The sequence below is a fragment of the Cordyceps javanica genome, chromosome 3 (genome assembly GCF_051103115.1).
Source record: "Cordyceps javanica chromosome 3, complete sequence".
NCBI lineage: Eukaryota > Fungi > Ascomycota > Sordariomycetes > Hypocreales > Cordycipitaceae > Cordyceps > Cordyceps javanica.
In genome coordinates this window covers 4,028,917-4,048,233 of record NC_139297.1, presented here as the reverse complement: position 1 = coordinate 4,048,233, position 19,317 = coordinate 4,028,917, and the positions used below count along the sequence as shown (strand labels likewise).

The 19,317-nt window shown below is 53.5% G+C and overlaps 10 protein-coding genes across 10 annotated transcripts; 6 read left to right on the top strand and 4 right to left on the bottom strand.

The window, feature by feature from the left end:
* Window positions 1–8: 8 nt before the first annotated feature.
* V2A60_005412 (uncharacterized protein) lies at window positions 9–892 on the bottom strand (the record flags this gene model as incomplete). Its single annotated transcript, XM_083256724.1, has 2 exons — window positions 9–51; window positions 81–892. The coding sequence occupies 2 exons, from the start codon at window positions 890–892 to the stop codon at window positions 9–11; spliced, it is 855 nt and encodes a 284-aa protein (XP_083112850.1).
* A 501-nt stretch (window positions 893–1,393) lies between these two features.
* On the top strand, window positions 1,394–2,250 carry V2A60_005411 (GET complex subunit GET1; the record flags this gene model as incomplete). Its single annotated transcript, XM_083256723.1, has 3 exons — window positions 1,394–1,480; window positions 1,561–1,747; window positions 1,844–2,250. 3 exons carry the CDS (start codon window positions 1,394–1,396, stop codon window positions 2,248–2,250), a joined length of 681 nt encoding a protein of 226 aa, XP_083112849.1.
* A 1,235-nt stretch (window positions 2,251–3,485) lies between these two features.
* Window positions 3,486–4,091, top strand: V2A60_005410 (uncharacterized protein; the record flags this gene model as incomplete). The annotated part of the gene is made up of 1 exon (XM_083256722.1): window positions 3,486–4,091. The coding sequence occupies one exon, from the start codon at window positions 3,486–3,488 to the stop codon at window positions 4,089–4,091; it is 606 nt and encodes a 201-aa protein (XP_083112848.1).
* A 250-nt stretch (window positions 4,092–4,341) lies between these two features.
* V2A60_005409 (FAD-dependent oxidoreductase) lies at window positions 4,342–5,595 on the bottom strand (the record flags this gene model as incomplete). The annotated part of the gene is made up of 1 exon (XM_083256721.1): window positions 4,342–5,595. The coding sequence occupies one exon, from the start codon at window positions 5,593–5,595 to the stop codon at window positions 4,342–4,344; it is 1,254 nt and encodes a 417-aa protein (XP_083112847.1).
* A 1,187-nt stretch (window positions 5,596–6,782) lies between these two features.
* Window positions 6,783–7,908, top strand: V2A60_005408 (uncharacterized protein; the record flags this gene model as incomplete). The annotated part of the gene is made up of 2 exons (XM_083256720.1): window positions 6,783–6,802; window positions 6,876–7,908. The coding sequence occupies 2 exons, from the start codon at window positions 6,783–6,785 to the stop codon at window positions 7,906–7,908; spliced, it is 1,053 nt and encodes a 350-aa protein (XP_083112846.1).
* A 270-nt stretch (window positions 7,909–8,178) lies between these two features.
* Window positions 8,179–9,918, bottom strand: V2A60_005407 (uncharacterized protein; the record flags this gene model as incomplete). Its single annotated transcript, XM_083256719.1, has 3 exons — window positions 8,179–8,572; window positions 8,626–9,772; window positions 9,873–9,918. The coding sequence occupies 3 exons, from the start codon at window positions 9,916–9,918 to the stop codon at window positions 8,179–8,181; spliced, it is 1,587 nt and encodes a 528-aa protein (XP_083112845.1).
* Window positions 9,919–12,240: 2,322 nt separating this feature from the next.
* V2A60_005406 (uncharacterized protein) lies at window positions 12,241–14,214 on the top strand (the record flags this gene model as incomplete). Its single annotated transcript, XM_083256718.1, has 1 exon — window positions 12,241–14,214. One exon carries the CDS (start codon window positions 12,241–12,243, stop codon window positions 14,212–14,214), a length of 1,974 nt encoding a protein of 657 aa, XP_083112844.1.
* Window positions 14,215–14,277: 63 nt separating this feature from the next.
* On the top strand, window positions 14,278–14,523 carry V2A60_005405 (uncharacterized protein; the record flags this gene model as incomplete). Its single annotated transcript, XM_083256717.1, has 1 exon — window positions 14,278–14,523. One exon carries the CDS (start codon window positions 14,278–14,280, stop codon window positions 14,521–14,523), a length of 246 nt encoding a protein of 81 aa, XP_083112843.1.
* Window positions 14,524–15,285: 762 nt separating this feature from the next.
* Window positions 15,286–16,477, bottom strand: V2A60_005404 (rRNA-binding ribosome biosynthesis protein NOP15; the record flags this gene model as incomplete). The annotated part of the gene is made up of 3 exons (XM_083256716.1): window positions 15,286–16,265; window positions 16,333–16,398; window positions 16,450–16,477. The coding sequence occupies 3 exons, from the start codon at window positions 16,475–16,477 to the stop codon at window positions 15,286–15,288; spliced, it is 1,074 nt and encodes a 357-aa protein (XP_083112842.1).
* A 355-nt stretch (window positions 16,478–16,832) lies between these two features.
* Window positions 16,833–17,457, top strand: V2A60_005403 (uncharacterized protein; the record flags this gene model as incomplete). The annotated part of the gene is made up of 4 exons (XM_083256715.1): window positions 16,833–16,925; window positions 16,985–17,049; window positions 17,102–17,271; window positions 17,345–17,457. The coding sequence occupies 4 exons, from the start codon at window positions 16,833–16,835 to the stop codon at window positions 17,455–17,457; spliced, it is 441 nt and encodes a 146-aa protein (XP_083112841.1).
* Window positions 17,458–19,317: the final 1,860 nt, after the last annotated feature.

Below are 19,317 nucleotides of genomic sequence, written 5' to 3'. Positions count from 1 at the left end.
TTTTTGTTCTATTCAATATCTTCGCGCTTCATTTCCTGCGTATTCGTGCCCCTGCTGATCATCAGCCCAACTCAGCGTACAATTCCGTCCACTCCTGCATATGCTCCAGGACCCTGTCGTCTAGGTCCCCAGGCTCGGCCACTTTCCCATGCACCAGCGCGAGCACCCGGCCAAACTCGTCTCTATGACCGTCTTGCAGCCAGTCTCTTCGCAGCATGTTGCGCAGAAAGTACCACACCGACTCGCCCCTCCACGAGAACGCCTCTGCGAGGCCGAGTGTCTCGGAGAATAGCGCGGGTGCTGCCGCGCGCGCGTGCCGCGCGACGAGTACCGTGAGAAATGACCACCCGGACGTGTCGTCTGGATGACTGAAGCACCACCTCTTGACCGTCTCTGTCAATGTCTCCAACGTGTCCGAGCTTTGTTGCCTTACTCCCGCGTCTTCTCCCGCCGTGGTGCCAGGCCGTTGGGGCTCGGCCGTGCCGAGTAGGTATCGTGCGTGACACCACGCGTAGTAATTGCGTGGGTGTCTCTCTGCAGATACGAATATGAGCTTTTCTAGGGCAGCTGAAAGGCTGTCTGCAGCTGGTCTTTGCCTGTCGATGCACAGCTCTAGAAGCCACTGTCTGTGACCCCAGAGCGTTGGTGACTTGGTATGGCGATGCAGACGGCTGGTGAGCAAGCTGTCTGTGAAATAAAGCTCTTTATCTATAGCAGCGTCTGTTTCTTCTGAGTTCTTCTCCTTCATGTGTTGTAAATACCGTTTTCGAGCATTGGCGGCTGTCATATGCTCCGGGTCCAATAGCAGAATGACGGATGTAGCTTGTAGAAGCTCATCTGGCGCCTCGTTTTGGCTGCTGATGTGGTCCTTGAGTATCTTGTATGCTGGCATGAAGGCCCTCAAGATGTTAACTTTTGGTATCGCTATCGCGTTACCATCGCGCAAGACATATATTCCTGAGGGCAGCACATGGCTTGGACCTAGCACTTCAATGTCAAGTAGTGTATCCTCGCGCGTGGATAGCACATCTGCTACAGACCGATATATAGGTGCGTGGTCTCCGCTATTCAAAGCCTCTTTGATACTGGGACATAGGGCCCTTGACATTTTTTTCCACCTAGTAGGTATGACTCTTGATGAGCCATCAAGTTGGAGATTCGAATGTGAAAACACAGCTGTAGGGTAAACACCACCCCATGTGTGGTGTGTGGGACTTCCTGCACATGCACACTGTCGGGGTTATGCTAGTTGGAGGTACGCGGGCGGCCAACGGCCTAGTGGCCACTCGGGCATCTGCTTGAGCTCCCATCCCGCCAGCGAGACGCCTGCCATAATCGCCAAACCCACGATTTGTCGTCTCTCACGTGCCCGTGCACAATTGGAAGCAAAAAGATGCCGTCCCTCCTGATCGTCATCTTCGTCGTTGAAGTGGTTGTTCATGTCATTAACCTTGTGGGCGCCACAGTCCTCAATGATCTGGTAGGTTCTTACGGACTGCAACACAACGAGCGAAACGACAGACGAACGGAACACAAGGCTAACAAGGGCGCGAATGGCAGATCTGGACGGCCATCAACTACCTCCCCGTTCCGACGGCCAAGACTGCTGCCGAACAACGCAAGACGCAGGCCGAATACCTCAAAGTCCGTCGCGAGCTCAACGCTACCAGTAGTCAGGACGAGTTTGCGAAATGGGCCAAGATTCGCCGTCAGCATGACAAGCTGCTAGACCAGCTTGAAAGACAAAGTGAGTGGAAGAAGCAACCGCAACATATATGCTCGCGTTCTCAGGCGGTGGCGAGCTCCCCCAATAAAAGAATGTTCGATACTAACTGGCCCAAAGAGAAAGGCTTGGAAGCCTCACGTGCCGGCTTCGACAAGTATCTCAGCGCCGTCCGATTCCTCCTAACCCGAGCACCGCAATACATTCTGCCCTTCTGGTACGCCAAGGAGCCCATGTTCTGGCTGCCGCACGGCTGGTTCCCCTACTACGCAGAATGGATCATTTCCTTTCCGCGCGGCCCTCTGGGTAGCGTCAGCATCGCCTCGTGGCAGCTGGCCTGCACGACAGTCATTGTGCTCGTGAGCGATATGCTCCGCGGATTTTTTCAGCTACTCATGTCGTCCAAGACGGGCACGGCAGCACCCGGCAAGGCCAAGGAAGTCCCGATAAAGGCTGGCAGCGAAAAGGCAGGCACGACAACCGGTGCCGCGACGAGCAGCGAGAAGGAGACCAAGAAAAAGGCGTAAACGAGAGTAGAGATACCCTGGCATGGACTGAAGACATGCCAAATGTATGAAAATGACTACGAAATAGAAGTAAATTTTTTATGCAAAAAATTTGACGAGACTACGATGGTTGGACCGATATGTATCTCCCTTAATTTGACGCAAAGTTCATCATTGTAGAAGACGAGACTTTGTAACACGATAGAGAATAACCCTTGGCAGGGTATTTGGGGTCGATCTAGGCAAGCATATTGACTCTAGCGACCACGGGAAAAAAGATCGCCAAAGCTTCGAAAGTGCCATGTGGAAAACTGTGCGTCACGGTGCAGACGAGGTAGCGGGACAGATGAAAAGAGAATTCGTATTGAAGGCATCTAAAATGTAGTCGTAGAGTTCAGCAAACTGGCAAAAAATTTCCAAGCAAAGAAAAGGAGCGCCAAAGTGAAGCTTGCTGGTTGAGAAATTGAAGGATTGAAAACGCCTGGGAGAAGAAAAGTTTGGAGCTGGCCTACGTATGGTGTGGATCTCGCCTAGCTATCGCGGCGCAAACCTCGCATAAATGCATGCCCGGCGAGCCACGGCAGGACTGCCTAAGTAGGTATCCAAGCCAAGCCAAGCCAAACCGCAGTCGTCATGCTAGGCTCGCGAGAAAGATTAATACCAAGTAAGAATGGGACTGAAACAAACCGCAGACAGCATCGGGATTAAGAAGTCCAATACTAGTCTATGGCGGCAGCGCAATATCAAGGTAGGAAAACTCGGGCAATATGCACTTAGACATAACCCGAATCGGCGCTCGGTCACTGTCTCCGGAAGCGCGAAGCTGCCCGCTGGGGGAGAGACGACGCCGACCGTGAAGGACCAATTCGGTGGTTAGCTCGCATCCGACGCCTTGAAGCCGCAACGGGCACCGCTCAACACGGCTCGGATCTTCGGGGCGGGAGCTGACGAATTCACGCCTTTGTTTCACAGCCTTGGGACTTCAACTCGTAGCCGTCGACATATCAAAGGATGAACAGAGGAACTTTTTATATGAGTCACAAGGCCGTGTAATCAGCACGTCTCAATCCAGCAAATCATCTCGAGCCCTGTTACGGTACCCTGAACAACATGCATCCATATATAAAAGAGGATATCCATCATGTCAGCCTCGCCAACTCCCCGCACTCACCTTGACGAAAAAAAAAAACAAGAGGTGCGCCAACATACATACATAACGCATTACATTGCATGCATTGCAGACTCGTCGAGAAAGTATGGAAGTCCGCCTCATCATCGTCTCGGGCCGCGCCGGTTCGGGCAAGACGTCCACGGCCAACGAAATGTCGGAGCAGCTCAAGCGCCTCGAGATCCGCCACGCGCACATTGACGGCGACAACCTTGACGCCATGTTCCCCGCCGAGGGCGGCGCCGACATGCTCCTCGCCAACCTCGCGGCGCTGTGGTCCAACTACTACCACCTGCGCGGCGTCGACCGCCTCATCGTCTCGGGCACCGCCGCCGTGCTCGAGACGGAGCGCATCACGCGCACGCTGCGCCGCGTCACCGCCTCCATCCCGACGCTGCACCACGTCCAGTCGCCGCCCTCGCCGCCCCGCCTCGGCGGCAAGGACGGCCGCATGATGCCCCCGGCGTCCGTCACCGCCAGGGCCTTTATCCTGCAGGTCCCGGACGCGCTCGCCGAGAGGAGGCTCAAGCAGCGCGAGGTCGGCTCGGAGCTGCCCCAGCTGCTCGCCAGCAGCAGGCGCATGGCGGGCGTGCTGGAGAGCCAGGTCGGCGGGTGGGCGCGCCGCGTGCCGACCGACCAGAGGGAGGTCAAGGAGGTGGCGCTCGACATATTGCGCACGGCTGGCTGGATATAGAGTATGCTGTGACGCTGCTACCATTTTCTTTTTTACGTTCTACTCAAGACCGGCCTCACATGAAACTGTATGATTACTAGTCTGATATATATACCCAAAACGCACATGCCTCAAGCGCCATGACTGAGCACAGCATGGTGAGAATGAATGAGAATGATTTGCATGATATTCGTCTATTCCATATGTGCTGCATCCCATCTCTAGTATTTAACCTTGTGCCGCGAAAGAGCAACCGTATCATAATAAAGAATTAGTTGCCGGAAAGAAAACTGCCAGCCGACAAGGCCGTCTTGGCCACGCCCCATTTCCAGCCGCTCAGATGCGCAGTGTTCATCGTCTGCCGGCCCGCCTTGAGGGACTTGGTGCTGCGCGCCAGCGCCGCCTTGTCGTACGCCGCCGTGGCCGCCTCGAGGGACGCCTGGGCAACGAGCTCCTGCGCCAGGTTGATGCCGTCACGGATGGCCAGGGTGCCGCCGTTGTTCATGTACACGCTGACGAAGCGGTTGGAATCGCCGATGAAAACGATGCCGCGCAGCTCGTGCGCATCGTGGCCAAAGGCGTCACGCTCGCGCACCGGCCGCGCGAAGCTCGTCTCCTGCTTGGTCTGGCCGATGAGCGTGGGCAGTGGCTCCGCGATGCTCTTGGACGATGCGCGCGCCTCGTCCATGAGCGCCCGAAACGCCGCGGCATCGGCGTTGTCGTAGGCGGCACGCGGCGTCTTCTCCTCTTTGAACACGGACCACAGCAGCTTGCCGTCGTTGTTGAGCTGGACGACCGCAGACGCGACCCCGTCGCCGCCGACCGTGATGCCAAAGTCGCTCGTCAGCGGCGCGGGCGCGCTGGTCCGGTTTCCAAAGTCCACCTGGCCGCCTATGGCGACGTGGCCGGTGAGCTTGGTCACGTCTGCCGGGCGGAAGATTTTACGGAGGGTGCTCTCGTCGCCGTCGGCGGCCACGACCAGGTCGCACTCCTGCTGCGACGCGGCGCCCGAAGCCTTGTCCAACAGCGACACACGCAGCGTGCCGTCGGGCAGCCGCTTGGCGTCCTGCACCGAGGTCCCCCAGGAGATCTTGGTGCGCGCCTCGACGGCCTCGACTAGGAGGGCGACGAGGTCGCCGCGGCGGATGCGAACGCCGCCCGTGGAGAAGCCCGGGGCGAGCTTGGGCTTGATGGTCGTGATCGACTTCCACGACTTGTCCCACACGTGCATGGTGGCATCTGGGTTGTTCTGCGTTACGGCCTGCGCTAGCACGGCGTCGAAAAGGCCCAGGTCGCGGAGCCCAACGAGCGCGGAATCCTCCGTATCTGCGTTGAGCTGCAGGTCGTAGAGACCGCGCTTGATGCTCTCTTCGCGGCCGTCGGCGTCGACGAGGATGACCTCGGGCGCCGGGACGGCGGCGTCCCAGTACTTGAAGAGGGATAGGACAAAGCTTAGGCCGCCAAGGCCGGCGCCACAAACGACAACTTTGCGGCCGGAAAGGAAATGCGTCGGGTCGACAGCCATGGTGGATTGATTCTAGAGAGGTATTTCAAGTGTCTATGTGGGATGAGCTGCTTGGGCAGACGGCGGCGGCAGGCACGACGTCCGTGCTAGGTATATATTGGAAAATCATATCGCATCTACTGCCAGCTAGATGAGACTAGATGAGACTAGCGAACGGCTCGTTTGCCTGTCTCGGGAGGCGGCTCTGTGGTATTGGCCGCTGTTCCAGAGACATTGGTGGGCCGATTCAAGAATCCGTCGGGTCGCAAACATGTTTGATGACCATATCATATATGACGGGAGGCCACTCGCAGATCGGTGGTAGTAATGATACGCCGAGCCGGATACTCGATGTTTTAGTTGACGTTTGTGTTGATATCTTTCCCCCCTATTTGACGGGCCGTGCGAGTCCAAGCGCCAACTGTCAAAAGAAAGGTTCAAACTACGAGTTTGATAGTCCGCATTTAGTTGTGACCTGGCGTCTAGGTAGTCTGGGGGCTTGAATTCTGGCCCAAATCAATGGCAGTAATAAGTAGGGCAGAGTTGGGTCACTTTTACTTACTTACTTACCTAACTACTAAGTAAGGTACCTAGCTACTGTTCGAGGGAGCAAAATGACACTGCAGTCAAGGGAGTGCCCGAACATATAATTCATGCTGCATAGCATTGTCGTGCACTACCAATGCGTCATAACTACAGCTTCTTGTAGCCAAATACGCTATCCTTTTCTTTCCATATCTCTGATGTCTTTTGGTGACTCTTCTTCCTCTCAATACCAGTATTCCATGGACTACTGGTAAACCAACCCTCGCCGCCGCGCCGTCCCAGCAAGTTGTGAGCTGATGCACACTATTTTCCGATTCTAAACCTGTCTCACATTTCAAGAATAGTGACCAACACATACCGAATTTTCGCCTACATCATGGTAGAAAATCGGTGATATCTGTGCGACTGCAAACATGACGCGGCTTAATTCTCAAGGTGATACATGGTGGGGGTGGCTGCGGTGCCCTTGTACCTGGCGCTAACGCCACCTGGCTGGTTAACTTGGGCGACGTCAATGGGCTGTTCGGAGAGAACACATTTCTCTTGGACGAACATTCGGGTTACGGAACCAATACAAACGACACTAGCCGATTTACACCCAAGCGTTGACGCAGAACATCCGCAACCGAGCTGCGTGCAACTGGCGCGTCAGTCTGCCCATCATGGCTATTCCCTGGGGAACGTACGCTGGCGCTCTTTCGTTTGCTCGTCTGTACTGTGCATGATGGATCTAGGTAGCTAACGCCCATCACCAGGATCAAGTCTCTCCTCCTCTTCTTTGGCCCCATCGCCATCCCCCGAGCCATATCATACTACCGCTCGAGCAAGAACGCTTCTCAGTCGGCCGGCGTGACGGTGCGCCCCGTCCCGCGCGCCATCGGTTACGCCCTCGTACTCGTCGTCCTCTTCGTCGCGGCGCTCGTGCTCGCGACGCTCCCACCCTTTGTCCCCGAGAACATCTTCCGGCAGACCGAGAGCCGGCTGCAGATCCCGACCGACGTGCTGTTCAACCGCGTCGCCGCGCTGCGGTCCGGCGGCGCGCTCACGGAAACCGACGCGGCCCTCCGCGGCAAGTTCGTCAACCTCGAGAGCCGCCTGCTGTACCTGCAGTTCGGCCCCGCCGTCCTCGCCGGCTGCCCGTTCTGCAACGTCGAGGAGCCAAAGAGCTACCTGTACTACGCGCTCCCGGCGCTGCTGTGGGTGCACCTCGCCAACTTCTTCGCCGTCGCGTTCGTCACCAGCCCCTCGTGGACCGGCCGCTACGGCCGCCAGTGGCGCGGCTGGGCCACCCTCGCCGCCGGCGGCATGGCGGCGGCCGACGTCTGGTTCCTGAGCAACTACAACTACCAGGTCAATGCGCGCGCGCTGCGTCTCGGTGAGGTCGATGCCTTCTACTGGGGGGCCCGTACCGTGCGGCTCTTGGGCTTGGCCGCCTTTGACGCGGTCCTCGGCTACGCCATCTACCTCTCTGCCACGAACCGCGCCTTTGTCCAGCTGCCGACCCCCGCCGAGCGAGTGGAAAACGTCAACCGTGCGCTGCACGTCGCCAAGAGCAAGATCAGCGCACTCGGCATCATCAAGAACACAACCCAGCGCGACACTGAGCTTCGTGAGCGAAGCGATGCCTACTGGACCCACGAGGTGCGTCTCATGGCCGACGCCATGGAGGAGCGCGAGGTTATTGAAGGCGTGTCCGATGCGCTGGAGAATCGGTTGAATATCCAAAACATTACCCGAGATGCAGACACGTATACCACCATGGTGCTACAAGAGTTGAGCGGAGAATAGACTTCATTTAGCGCTGTATCAGATAGACTCCCGTTTTGTTTTAGAGTCGTATAGAAAGCCTCTTTTCACGTCACATATTGATAATGTTGGTTGCAGCCAAAATTTCATTTCGTCATATTTTGCGTCTAGTTGTGTGTCGATTGACAGCATGCTATCAAGATAAAGTATAAAAGAGGATGAAAATGAAATATCGTTTGAGGCGAATAGGTGCAAAATAACAACAACAAGAGCAAGCCACAGAAGATTTGTCTGTCCAAATGGGGCTTCCTCTCATGATCTCTTTTCTGTTGTCCCTGTCGCCGCACTGCTGACGCTCGTCTTGCGCGACGAGGTAGAGGGCGCATCGCCACCGTCGGGCAGGCCCTCCTTGGCGCTGCGTTCCAGAAAACCGGCCCAGAGCTCCGCCAGCGATTCCCTGTCCTTGGCCGAGGTGGGCTCCGAGAGCAGGTCGTTGTGCAGGGACGGCGAGCTCGGGGTGCGGTGAAAGGGCGACGCGGGCAGGCGCAGCGAGCCGCCGGAGCCACCTGGGCGGGAGAGGCCGGCCTGCTCCCGCTGCTCGTCGGTCCAATTGAGGTAGCCTGCCATGATTTGTAGGACTTGGAAACGCTTCACGTCGCCGCGGTCGAGCGTAAGGAAGTGAAGAAGGTGGTTGGTGACGACTTGTCTACAAGACGGTTAGTATGCGTGCCGCGCTGGAGGGATGTTGGGACAACATGCCTGTCGACATTCTCCTCGGGCTTGGTCTTTTTGAGGTAGCGCAGAGCCTTTGTAAGGTGATCATTGAGCACGATAGCCTCATGCCGAAGCTTGCCAATAAGAAGGTTCTTCTCCTTGACCTCCTTTTCATAAGGCGCCGTTCGTTCCACCTCCTTGGTGAGCATCTCCCTGGCGTCCTGCGCCTCTGCGGCGCGCGCCTCAGCCTCGGACGCCAACTTCTTATGCGCCAAAAGCTGTGCCTCAGTGGTCTCGACCATGTCGCGCAGCTCCTTCTTGCGTGCATCCTGGATCTCGCGCAGCGCATTTTGTAGATTATCAATCAGCGTCGACTGGCTATCGCGCTCGCTGGCTGCACTCTCGTATCCCTGCTTGAGTGAGGCTATCTGCTCCTCGAGTTGGGCAATTTTATCGCCTAGACTCTCCTTGACAGAGCGCTCCTCCATAGCGATGACTTCCCACTCGCCCATGGCGTTGGCTGTCGTCTCCATCTCCTCCTTGAGGTGCTGCACCGTGCGCATTAGGTCCTCGCGCTCCTTGTTCCAGTTTTCTGTCGACAGGTTGCTGCGGCTTCGCAGCGTTGTCAGCTCGCGGTTGGCGTCTTGCAGTTCTAGGCGCAACTGCTGATGATCCTTGTCGGAGGAGCTCGCAGAGTTCTCGAGCTGCTCATTCTGTGTTTCGAGCTCCTCTATTCGCTCCTTGGCCTCCTCCAGCTCTGCCTTGTCGCGCCGTAGCCTGTCGCTCAGGGTTTCTTTTATTTTTTCTACACGCTCTAGTAGTGTCTGGTATTGTTCCTCTGCCGTCTCCTTTGCGGTGTTGCTTTCTTCTAGTTCGGTTTGGAGTCGGTCAATCTCGTTTTTGTGCGTCTGCTGTACAGCTTCCAACTGTTTGTGCAATTGTTCAATCTCTGCTTGAAGGGCCTCTTGGGATTTGCTGTCGCCGGTGCGATCTCTATCATCTGCAGAATTCGAGGCATGGCCATTCAAGGATTGATTGGTAGCGTCGTCATTAGATTGCTCCTGTTCGTCGTCGTCATTGTTGTCGCCGGGCTCGTCGTGCTCATCTTGCAGCTTGCCGTTGTCGACAGGAGCGGCCTCCTTGTTCTTAGTGGCGTTCTTCTTCTTCTTGTTGTTCTTCTTCTTTGACCCCGCTGTATTCGCATTAGGGAAATATCACTGTCAGTCTTCAATTTCAGGCGGCAGCGCATACTGCATGCCCTCGACGAGTATCGCAAGCTCAGGGTAGCTAACCTGGATTAGGCGCCTGCGTGGCGTCGGCAGCCGCTGCAGAGGACATTGCGCCTCGTTTCCCCTATGATGTGCGATGGCTTATGTTGTGAGATTGAGCTGGTAGTCGTTGTCGTTGGCTTGCCAGTGGACGCGACAAAGCCGCGCGATGAATGGTGCAGTCAGTGGGTGGTGGGCAGTGACCAAGTGTTCACCACGCCAGCGGGCTGTCCTGAGACCCTGCGCTGTCTGTATTCGTAAGTTAGTTGATGCGCGGTGGGTAGTGGCAGCCCCGCGACACACAAGTTTGCTATAGTTCCAATGGTAATAGTATTAATCGGTAGTAGCACTGATGAATCTCGAAATATGCTTCCACATTTTTTTTTGATTAATCACTGATTTTTCCAGACACTACTCGTAAATGATGTTTTAGTTTGCATGCTCTTCACTGGTCGTGACAGCTGACTGGTTCTCGTATTCTCGGACGCCACAAAGGAATCGCCACGTAGGTAATTGGAGCCATATATAATCCGACTTAAAGCACGATATTGATTATGATGGACCTGGAGTAAAGTAATATCTGGGGTAGATCCAGCCTGGATTGATTGAAAGTAACACGGTAAATTGTTCTTTTCCAAGTTGTCAGGTTGTTTACATGGACTGACTCTGTGGCAATACTATATATCCTACAGTCGAAGGCATGGCCATGAAACGGATGCCAACATTTTGGAATCTATCTGAAGTTCTTCGTATTGATATCAAAGGGCGAACTCGATTAAAACTTAGGTTTCATGTTCATTCGTGAGGGGTTTGTAGTGGTCTCCTTTTTAATGAGCCACGTGCTATATATTAATGTATGGTTTCATTGTACTGCGTTATCTTTAGCGGCCTTATACTGATTATAAAAGTCTGACTTTGACCGTCGTGTCTGAAAATGAGTTAATCATGCGTCCGACTGAACAATCAGTGTATGTAGGTTATTCAAGCCAAAAGTATGAGAGTACCACAGACACTGAATGATGAAAGCAGAAGGAATCAAGCACAAGGAGAAACGGACTTGCACGCAACTTTGAAGTATATTGTAGAAACCAGGGGTATTCAGGGTCGTTGGCTGTCATCGTTCAATTTCCATGGCCGTCGTCACTCAGTGGTCAGCCTAGTGCCTGGGCTTATCGCTTTGGCGAACCGGAGCGTTGAGTGATTATCATCAATTGCTCAGGTTTCAATCAGCCTGGCGCATTTGACTCGGGATGCTCAAATAGTCAGCGATATCTAGCGAACCTTTTTTTCGCCTCGCCTTACATTCTTCCACAACTAGGGACTGAGCGTATTATAGTTACTTATGATAATTAATTGTACTCAATAAAGCCTAGATGTCTCTATGATTTAGTATTCTGGAGTAACCCTCTTCAAAACTGATCAGCTAGTCCTCTAGCTGATCGGAGATGCATGAGTAGATTGAATCTGAATCAGAGTTAGGGCTCCAGGAGACTGGGTTCAATGTACTCTCTTGCAAATGTACCCTCCTAGCGCCAATGAAAGACTCCAGTATTGAAGTCATTCGGTTGCGAGGAGCCCTTTGGTTCCAAGGCCAAGACAAGAGGCTGATGGGCATACGTGGCAGAAAGGGATAGAAAGAACGGAGAAGAGCCGAAAAAGAAGGAATAAGAAAGATCGTACTGAATGGCTGTGCCATTTCTATCCTGAGTTGCTTGCTGCATTATAAAAATAAACTGACAGGCACCTTTGCGAGGCTGACACGCACGCAGCAATTTAACTTCACGACTCTGCATTCAATGTCCTATCAGTACATTGACTGTTGTCCTTGCTGACGAAAGTAATTTGTCTGTCTCCCTCGACATTGAGCAGGATTATTCTTGCTCGATGGCTTGCATTGCTTGTGCCGCTTAGTAGATTGGCAACCATGCTTGCGCGGCCCGCACCAGAATTTGACATATTACCACAGAATAATGACAGCACGTAGCATAGTAGAGCGAACTCGTACTCTGAAATCTGGTGGATACCGTACTCAAAAAGAAGCTTTCTTGGCTTGATGACATCTCTCGAGTCAGCGAAATCTAGTCAGGACTTTGACAATTTTGCAGCGCGAGTCAGCCATCTGATATTACTATAACTCATGCATTAGATAGCTACCAGTACTGCAATCATCGCCAGATATAGTAGTGTGGAAGCCTCGTGCTAAGAATTGCCGACAAGATATATATATATATATATATAAGGATGTACGGTAACGTCCAAGTCAACTTCTGTTACAACTTCCGAGTCACTAAATGAGTAACTCATATAAACGATCAAGTGCTCAGCCATTCCTTTCCTCTTTTCACTCGGTATTTTATTCGCTCATTTCCCCCATTGTACTACCGCGCTAGGCATGAAGTTGCAAACCGTCCTGTCTTTCGCGGGCTTGAGTGGCCTCGCCAGCGCCAGTCTCCTCGAAGAGGAGCTCGATGGCAAGGGTCAGCTCTTCATCCGACGCCAAGCTTCTACTGCCAGCTATATCCCAATTGGTAAAGGAGACCGCTTCGAAGATGGCGCCAAGGCGCCGAAAGGCATTGGCTCTAGCCCTGAGGACTTCGCAGATGACTCCAACCTCGCCGTACTGAGCCTCGCTGAAATTGAATCAGCAATCAGGGGCCTCCAGAAGACTTACCCCGAGAAGATAAGCTTCAAAGCCGCTGAAGCCAAGACCTACGAAGGGCGTGACATCTACTACGGAGTGGTCGGTTCCAAGGAGCCGCGGGCGTTTCTCACCAGTGGTGTGCACGCCCGTGAGCGAGGCGGCCCAGACGGCGTTTTGTACTTGATTTCGGATTTGCTTTGGGCCGACCAGCAGAACACCGGCCTCACTTATGGCGATAAGACTTACGACGTGTCCCAAGTTCGCCAGATTCTCGCCGCTGGTGTTGCAATAATTCCCGCTGTCAATCCGGATGGAATCGAGTACGATCAGACGACAGACCTGTGTTGGCGCAAGAACCGCAGACCCTTCGGAGAATACACTGGAGTTGATATTAACCGCAACTTCCGTATCTTCAGGGACCGGCGACTCTTTTCCAGTGAAGCCAAACTCTCGCGGTCAGAAAATACTTGGGACACAAACTACGTCGGACCAGAGGCCCTTTCCGAGGCCGAGTCACGGAGCATCAGCGATGTGTTTGAGCGTGTTACTTCGCTATCCTGGTATCTCGACTTGCACTCCGCACTTGGGAAAATTTTGTACAGTTGGGGCGTCGAAGATAACCAAACCGATGATCCCAGTATGAACTTTGCAAATAAGACGTTCGATGGCCAAAGAGGCGTGCCTGACGACACATACAAGGAGTATATGGAACCAGACGACTTCAACTCGCAAAAGACTATCGCAGAGCGCATGTCTCGTGTTATAAATGGAGTCGCGAAGAGAGAACAGTATGCAGCTGCTGAGACTTTTACGCTTGGGGCTATTGCGGGCTCCTCGGATGAGGCTATGTCAAGGTACTACAACCGTACGTGTGGTGCAAATAGGGTAAAGGCGTTGACTTTCGAGTTTGGCTGGGGAGAAAAAAGAAATTGGAAGCCACAGTCCAAGGACTACCTGACGAGATGCCGCAACACTTTCTATCCAAACGCGACCGAGTACCGAGACAATCTCCTCCACACGAGCGTAGGCATGTTTGAGTTCCTGCTCAACGCCGCTGGTAAGGATGGTGAACGGAAAGTGTTTGAGTGTGAGAACCAAGAAGGAAAACCTCGGCCGGAATCGCTAGATACCCAGACTCTCCCGCCCACCCAGGATCTAACGGACATTAAGAGTCCCCCAGCTGCCCCGAATCCCCCAGTCTCTCAGTCTCTCCCAGCCCCTCAGATTCCTACAGGTCATCAGAATTCGAAGGACCCTCAGAATCTAACGGACCCTCAGAATTTGAAGGAAACTCAGAGTCCTACAGATGATCAGGATTCCGAAGATTGTCAGGATCCGGAGGACCAGGAGGACCAGGAGGACCAGGAGGACCAGGAGGACCAGGAGGACCAGGAGGACCAGGAGGACCTGGAGGACCCTCAGAGTCCTGCAGATGATCAGGATTCCGAAGATTGTCAGGATCCGGAGGACCAGGAGGACCTGGAGGACCCTCAGAGTCTGACGGACCCTCAGACTTCCCCGGGCTCTCCAACACCGCCGGCCCCTCAGAAACCCCAGGCCACTCATGTCGGCCAGGTGCTCGGTATCGATGAAAAGTGCTCGCTCGCGGCGAAGAAGGTGTCTGACAATTGCGATCAGAATGGTCACTCCTGCAGGGAATATATACAAGAAAAGGAGAACGGCTGTCTCGCACGCGCAAAGTTTGCAAACTCCAACGCAACATAACTTAAGGCATGGATGAGGCAGAAGTTTGACACTATTAGAAAGACTCATAGAGTTGCCCTCGCGATGAGAGAGAACGCCGAGCTCAAAAAGGAGCTGCAAGCTAGACTCCTCGCTGTTGAACAGGATCTGGTTCGAAATTTTGGTGATTTTGATTTCGAGGTACGACTCAACACCCATTTCCAACGGATTTATGAATTGGCGACTGTCAAAACTGCCATAGAAGAAGATGGTGAATTCTATGTCGAGCTCTTCCAGGCTACTGGAGACGCTCGTGCTGAAATTCTCAAAATGGAAATCCTGGGCGACTAATAAGCTCCCAAGAAGGATGTCGCCAGCCCAGCCGCGGCTCCCGCTCAGGTGGTGACCCCCAGCTCGGTCAAATGCTTGCCCAGAATGAGAGCAACGCAGACCCGGTAGAGAAAGTCAAAGTTTTTCCTAGGCATTTAACAGTTTTCACCTACTCACAATGCGCTCATGGCTTCCTGGATGGCTTTGTCAGCTCGATTGGAAATCTCTGCAACAAGAGTCAGAAGAATTACGCAAATGTATCTATGTAGCCAAGTCAATCAAGAGATATTTGAGATTGAGAAAATCAGTGGGCGGGATCATCCGCCCGGGAAATTCTTAGTCAGCACCCCCAGTCCGCTATTATACGGTCTTTATCAGCGACGCGCCGTAAAACTTTTTTTCTTCCTTCAACTTACATTTACCCTTCGCTATCACACTAATGAATGAGCTCATCATGTCTCCATGGCTTTTTCGCAATCTCGCGCGAAGTAGATTAGTCTGCCTTTCATAATCCCGCTTCTTGCTCCTTCGTCTCCTTTTAGACACGAACATGGGTGCTGCGGGTTCGCTTATGTGCGTACATGCATCACTATGCACGCTGTGCTGCTCGACCATGGTCATTACTATTTCTTGCCTTTGGAGGATTAATGACGGAAACTCGTATTCAACACGTATCTACCAATTACATTTTCTTTAAAACCAACCCTTGCAAAAATATGTACGCCAGAATTCGCCAAAATCTTGTAGAGGACATGAAAAACAAAAATATCTTGAATGCATGACTTAGGCCTTGGCCTTTTTGACTTTGGAGCCCTTGGCTTTTGTTACTTTGGGAGACTTGGCCTTGGCTTCTGCTTGGGGCTCCTCCGCCTTGGGCTCCTCGACAGGGGCAGCTTCAACAGCTGCAGCATCGGCGGCATGGCTATCCTCTGCAGGGGCGGGCGCACCGGGCGCAGGGACTGCTTTGATCTCGGGGCCGTCAAAGTCGTACCCCAAGGCCTTGAGCTTCGCAGACTTGTCGGCACGCTTCTTGTTCTCGCGTTCGACCTTGAGCTCCCATGCAGACTCTGTGCGCGGCTTCTCAAGCTTCTGGCCGGCCATCTTGTTCCACGGCACCTTTTTGAAGCGACGGTTGGCGCCTTTGAAGAGGTCCTCGTGGACGCGCGCCTTGGGAACAACCTGGCATTTGAGGATATGGCCGAACAGCAAGTAGTTGTCCATAGTCTTGGCGACGACCTCGGCGGTGCTCTGCTCCTCAAACTCGACAAAGGCAAAGTGCTTGCTAGCGCCGGTCTTCTTGTTGCGCGAAAGCCGAAGGCGGGCAATGGGGCCGAACTGGGAAAAGTATTGGCGCATCTCATGCTCGTAGAAGCCATGGGGGACGCGGCCGATGTAGATGACGCCGGTCTCGCCGCTGGGAGCCTGGCTGGCGGCTTCGCGGACAGCCTTGGAAACGCCAGGGATCTTGCCGACGTCCTGGCCCTCCTCGAAGAGCGTCACGCCATCGGTCTCCTCGTCGCCAGAGTCCAACTCGGTAGCAAGAACCTGCGCATCGTCGTTGTCTTCGTCCTCGTCTTCTTCCTCGGCGGGCTCTTCGGCGGGCTCCTCGGCAGGCTCGTTGACTGGTTCGGCAGTCTTCTTCTTCCCGTTCGTTTTGGGCGCTTCTTCCTTGGCTTTCGCCTTCTTCAGAGCAGACTTGGGCGTGGGAGCAGGCTTGACAGGCTTAGATTTCTTTGCGGAAGCAGGAGAAGCTTCCTCGACAGCTGTTTAAACATTTTGTCAGAGAAACGACCGAAACGACCGCTGATAGAGGAAGACTGTAATCGTTACCCTTGCGCTTGCCCTTGGCCGCAGGCTTCTCCGCCTTGGAAACTGGCTTGACAGGCTCAGGAGCCTCTGGAGGCAATTAGTTGTTTATTCGCCGGTAGGGGTTGTTATCTGACATACGCTTTCGTTTTCTCAGTTCGGGAGCCATTTGACGTATTGCTGATGTATAACTTCTTGTTACAAGAACTAATGTCCTACAACGGTGGGAATATTAATCGAAAAAAAAAATCAAGTTTCTGCCAGCCAAATCCCAAGGCGGTGAACCAGCTACCGGCAAGAAATTTGGTGTTGAGAGGTTGGTAGTGGGGGCGCACTGCCGCCTGTACAAACGCTTCTCTCCAGTGGAAAGCTCCCCACTACCTACCCACCCACCTAGGTAGCTGTCCGCATCTCTTCAATGTCGAGGAGAACTGCGACAGTGACACGCTAAGGCATTGTTTGCGCGGTGGCCAGAACTTGGAAAGCGGGTTTCTCAAGAGAGAAACACCAGTGAAGGACATGCCATGGCTAGCCATAATATAAACCTCAACGATGATGAGATGTGGGACGACTCGGTGCTCGTCGACTCCTGGAATGAGGCGCTTGATGAATATAAGGTATGATACCCCATGCGTCATTGGAGAGGCCTCATACTGATAACTCTCTTTGAACGAAGAAATACCATAGTATTCATTCCAATGGTGGCACACTAAAGGAACTGAAAGCTCTGTCTTCTTCAAAGTATGTCAACACTGATTGGCCTCGGCTTGCGCTGCACGCTAACAGGCAGCAGAAAAGCAAACGATCCTGAAGTAGCGCCGGAATCTGATGACATAACGACGAGAGAAGATCCAGGATCAATCAAGGTCAAATCAGAAGAGCAGAAATTAGAGGGTGTCCCTTCTGAGGCCGCCAGTCTGGGGGCTCCAGCTATATCCCCTCCACAAGCTGTGCTGGGAACCGGTACGTCGTGTTTCCGTGGTGTCGCCCACAATTACACGTTAATGCCACCTTCTGACGTGTGCATCATTTACAGTGCGAGATGAGAATCTCAAGAAGCTACTCATGTCCTGGTATTATGCAGGGTACTACACAGGCTTGTACGAGGGCCAGCAGCAACATGCACAGCAGCATCAGCAGCCTCAATGACTCGATCGCTGTCCTCATACTGCTCAGCCCTAGGCAGATATGATTGCCTGGGATGTTCAAGGTGCTGGAAACTGGTTGCTCTTTGTGGCATGTCCATGGCTGCGCGGCATCGTGTGTGGCGCACACTTCTGCCACATGGTCCGTCGCAGGATAAACGCAGACGACTGCGCCGGCGGCGGCTTGCCCATATTTCTGCAACAGGATAAGCTGGGCACCGCCAGGAGATGCCGGCATCCGGTTCTGCACGCTGTGGGAGCCAAGCGAAATGGCAAATTAAACCAATGCCTGTGTGCTTGGGAAGATGGCATTGCGTCGGCATCGCCCCTTTACACCCGTGGATAGGCCGTGCCGAGATGGATTGGCAGCGTTTCAAGGCGATGACTGCTGGAACTAGTATAGTTTGGGCGTTTATGAGCACCGTACTGGCAAATTTGTAAGGTAGACTGGCCTGCGACGAGCTGCGCTCTAACCAAACATTTGCGAAACAAACCGCGAAGATCGATTTGGCGGATTCGGCTTGAACGGCAAGTTGCTAGATGGATTTGCAATACTAAAATAAGAAAAAAGACAAATGACGAATTAGTTACGGCCAAATCAGCTAGTCTCATGTCCCTCTGCGATTTCGTAATTCATCACGGGAAATTCTTCCAAAGACTCTCGCAGGTGAAGTCAGCCATCGCCAGCACAACTCTGCCAAGCTTGCACAGGCAAGACCACTGGCACAGCCCCAATATTTCTTGGCCAGCCTTTGAAAGAAAAGAAAAAACATTTGCAGAGCCAAGTCCTGTACCTGTTTGATGGACGTAGAGCCGGCCGAGCTGGCGCACTGTCATCAATACTTGCTTTGGCACGGAGGCAGTGGCGTTTCAGAATCCTCTTCATGAACGGTTTGAGGCGGTGGGCTAGCTCAACTGAAGATGGCATGCTACGGGAACTGGTCAGCCCGGGGATGCCGGGCCCCCGAGGTTGGTGCTTGGTGCTCTCATCTTGACGGGCATTGAACAAGAGGAGGAAAAGAAAACCCCAAATCAAGGTGGCACGGTGGCCAGCCTTGTAGGGCTCTCCGCGATGCGAGCTTATTGTGTGGGTGATGGCGTAGATGGGATGATGAGCACATTTAGAGAACAGACGTAAAGTCTCGCGACCACCACTACTTGCAATTTACAAATTGCAAAAGTCGAAGCGAAATCGAAGCGACGTACTTTTTCCCACCGTCTCTTCAGTTTTTTTTTTCCAATTCTCTCTGCCCAGTCTCCTCAGGCAAGTCGACATACTGATGGGGGGCATTCTGAGGCTCTCGTTTGACGCATTGCCCGAATAGGCAATACCTAAGCCCCCCGAGACAACTGCCAGACACGACTCGAGACAACTCCTGGTTACAACTTGTCCAGCCGGCTCGCCACCAACGCAAAGCCAATGCGACCCCCCGGGGGAATGATTTGGTAAGTTATTAGGGCTTACCGCAGGCATGCCCAGGTTCCCGTCCTCTCCTCCCTGAAGAAATCAGCCCAGTGGCGTGCCATGTTAAAGTGGTACCTGATCGGATCGCCTGGAGTCCGACCTGCTCTGGACAGCCAGCCCGCTTGGCTGTAGGCGCAGAAACTTATCCAGGAGTGCTGCCGGCGTAGAAACGGAGGTCAAGGGTCAACCCCGCCCCATTTCATCTGCTGTTTTCCTTTTCTTTCCAATATATTTTAAATTTTTTCCGGAGTTGGGACGACCGTGGCAGCAAAAGGGGTGGCGGCACCAGTCGTTTGGGCTCTGCGACAGATCATGTTATGACTAGTTATAATGCAACCAGTTTCCCGTCTCCTCTTAAGGTGTTCCCTCTTCTTTCCCTTTCCGTCTGACAATTTCAAT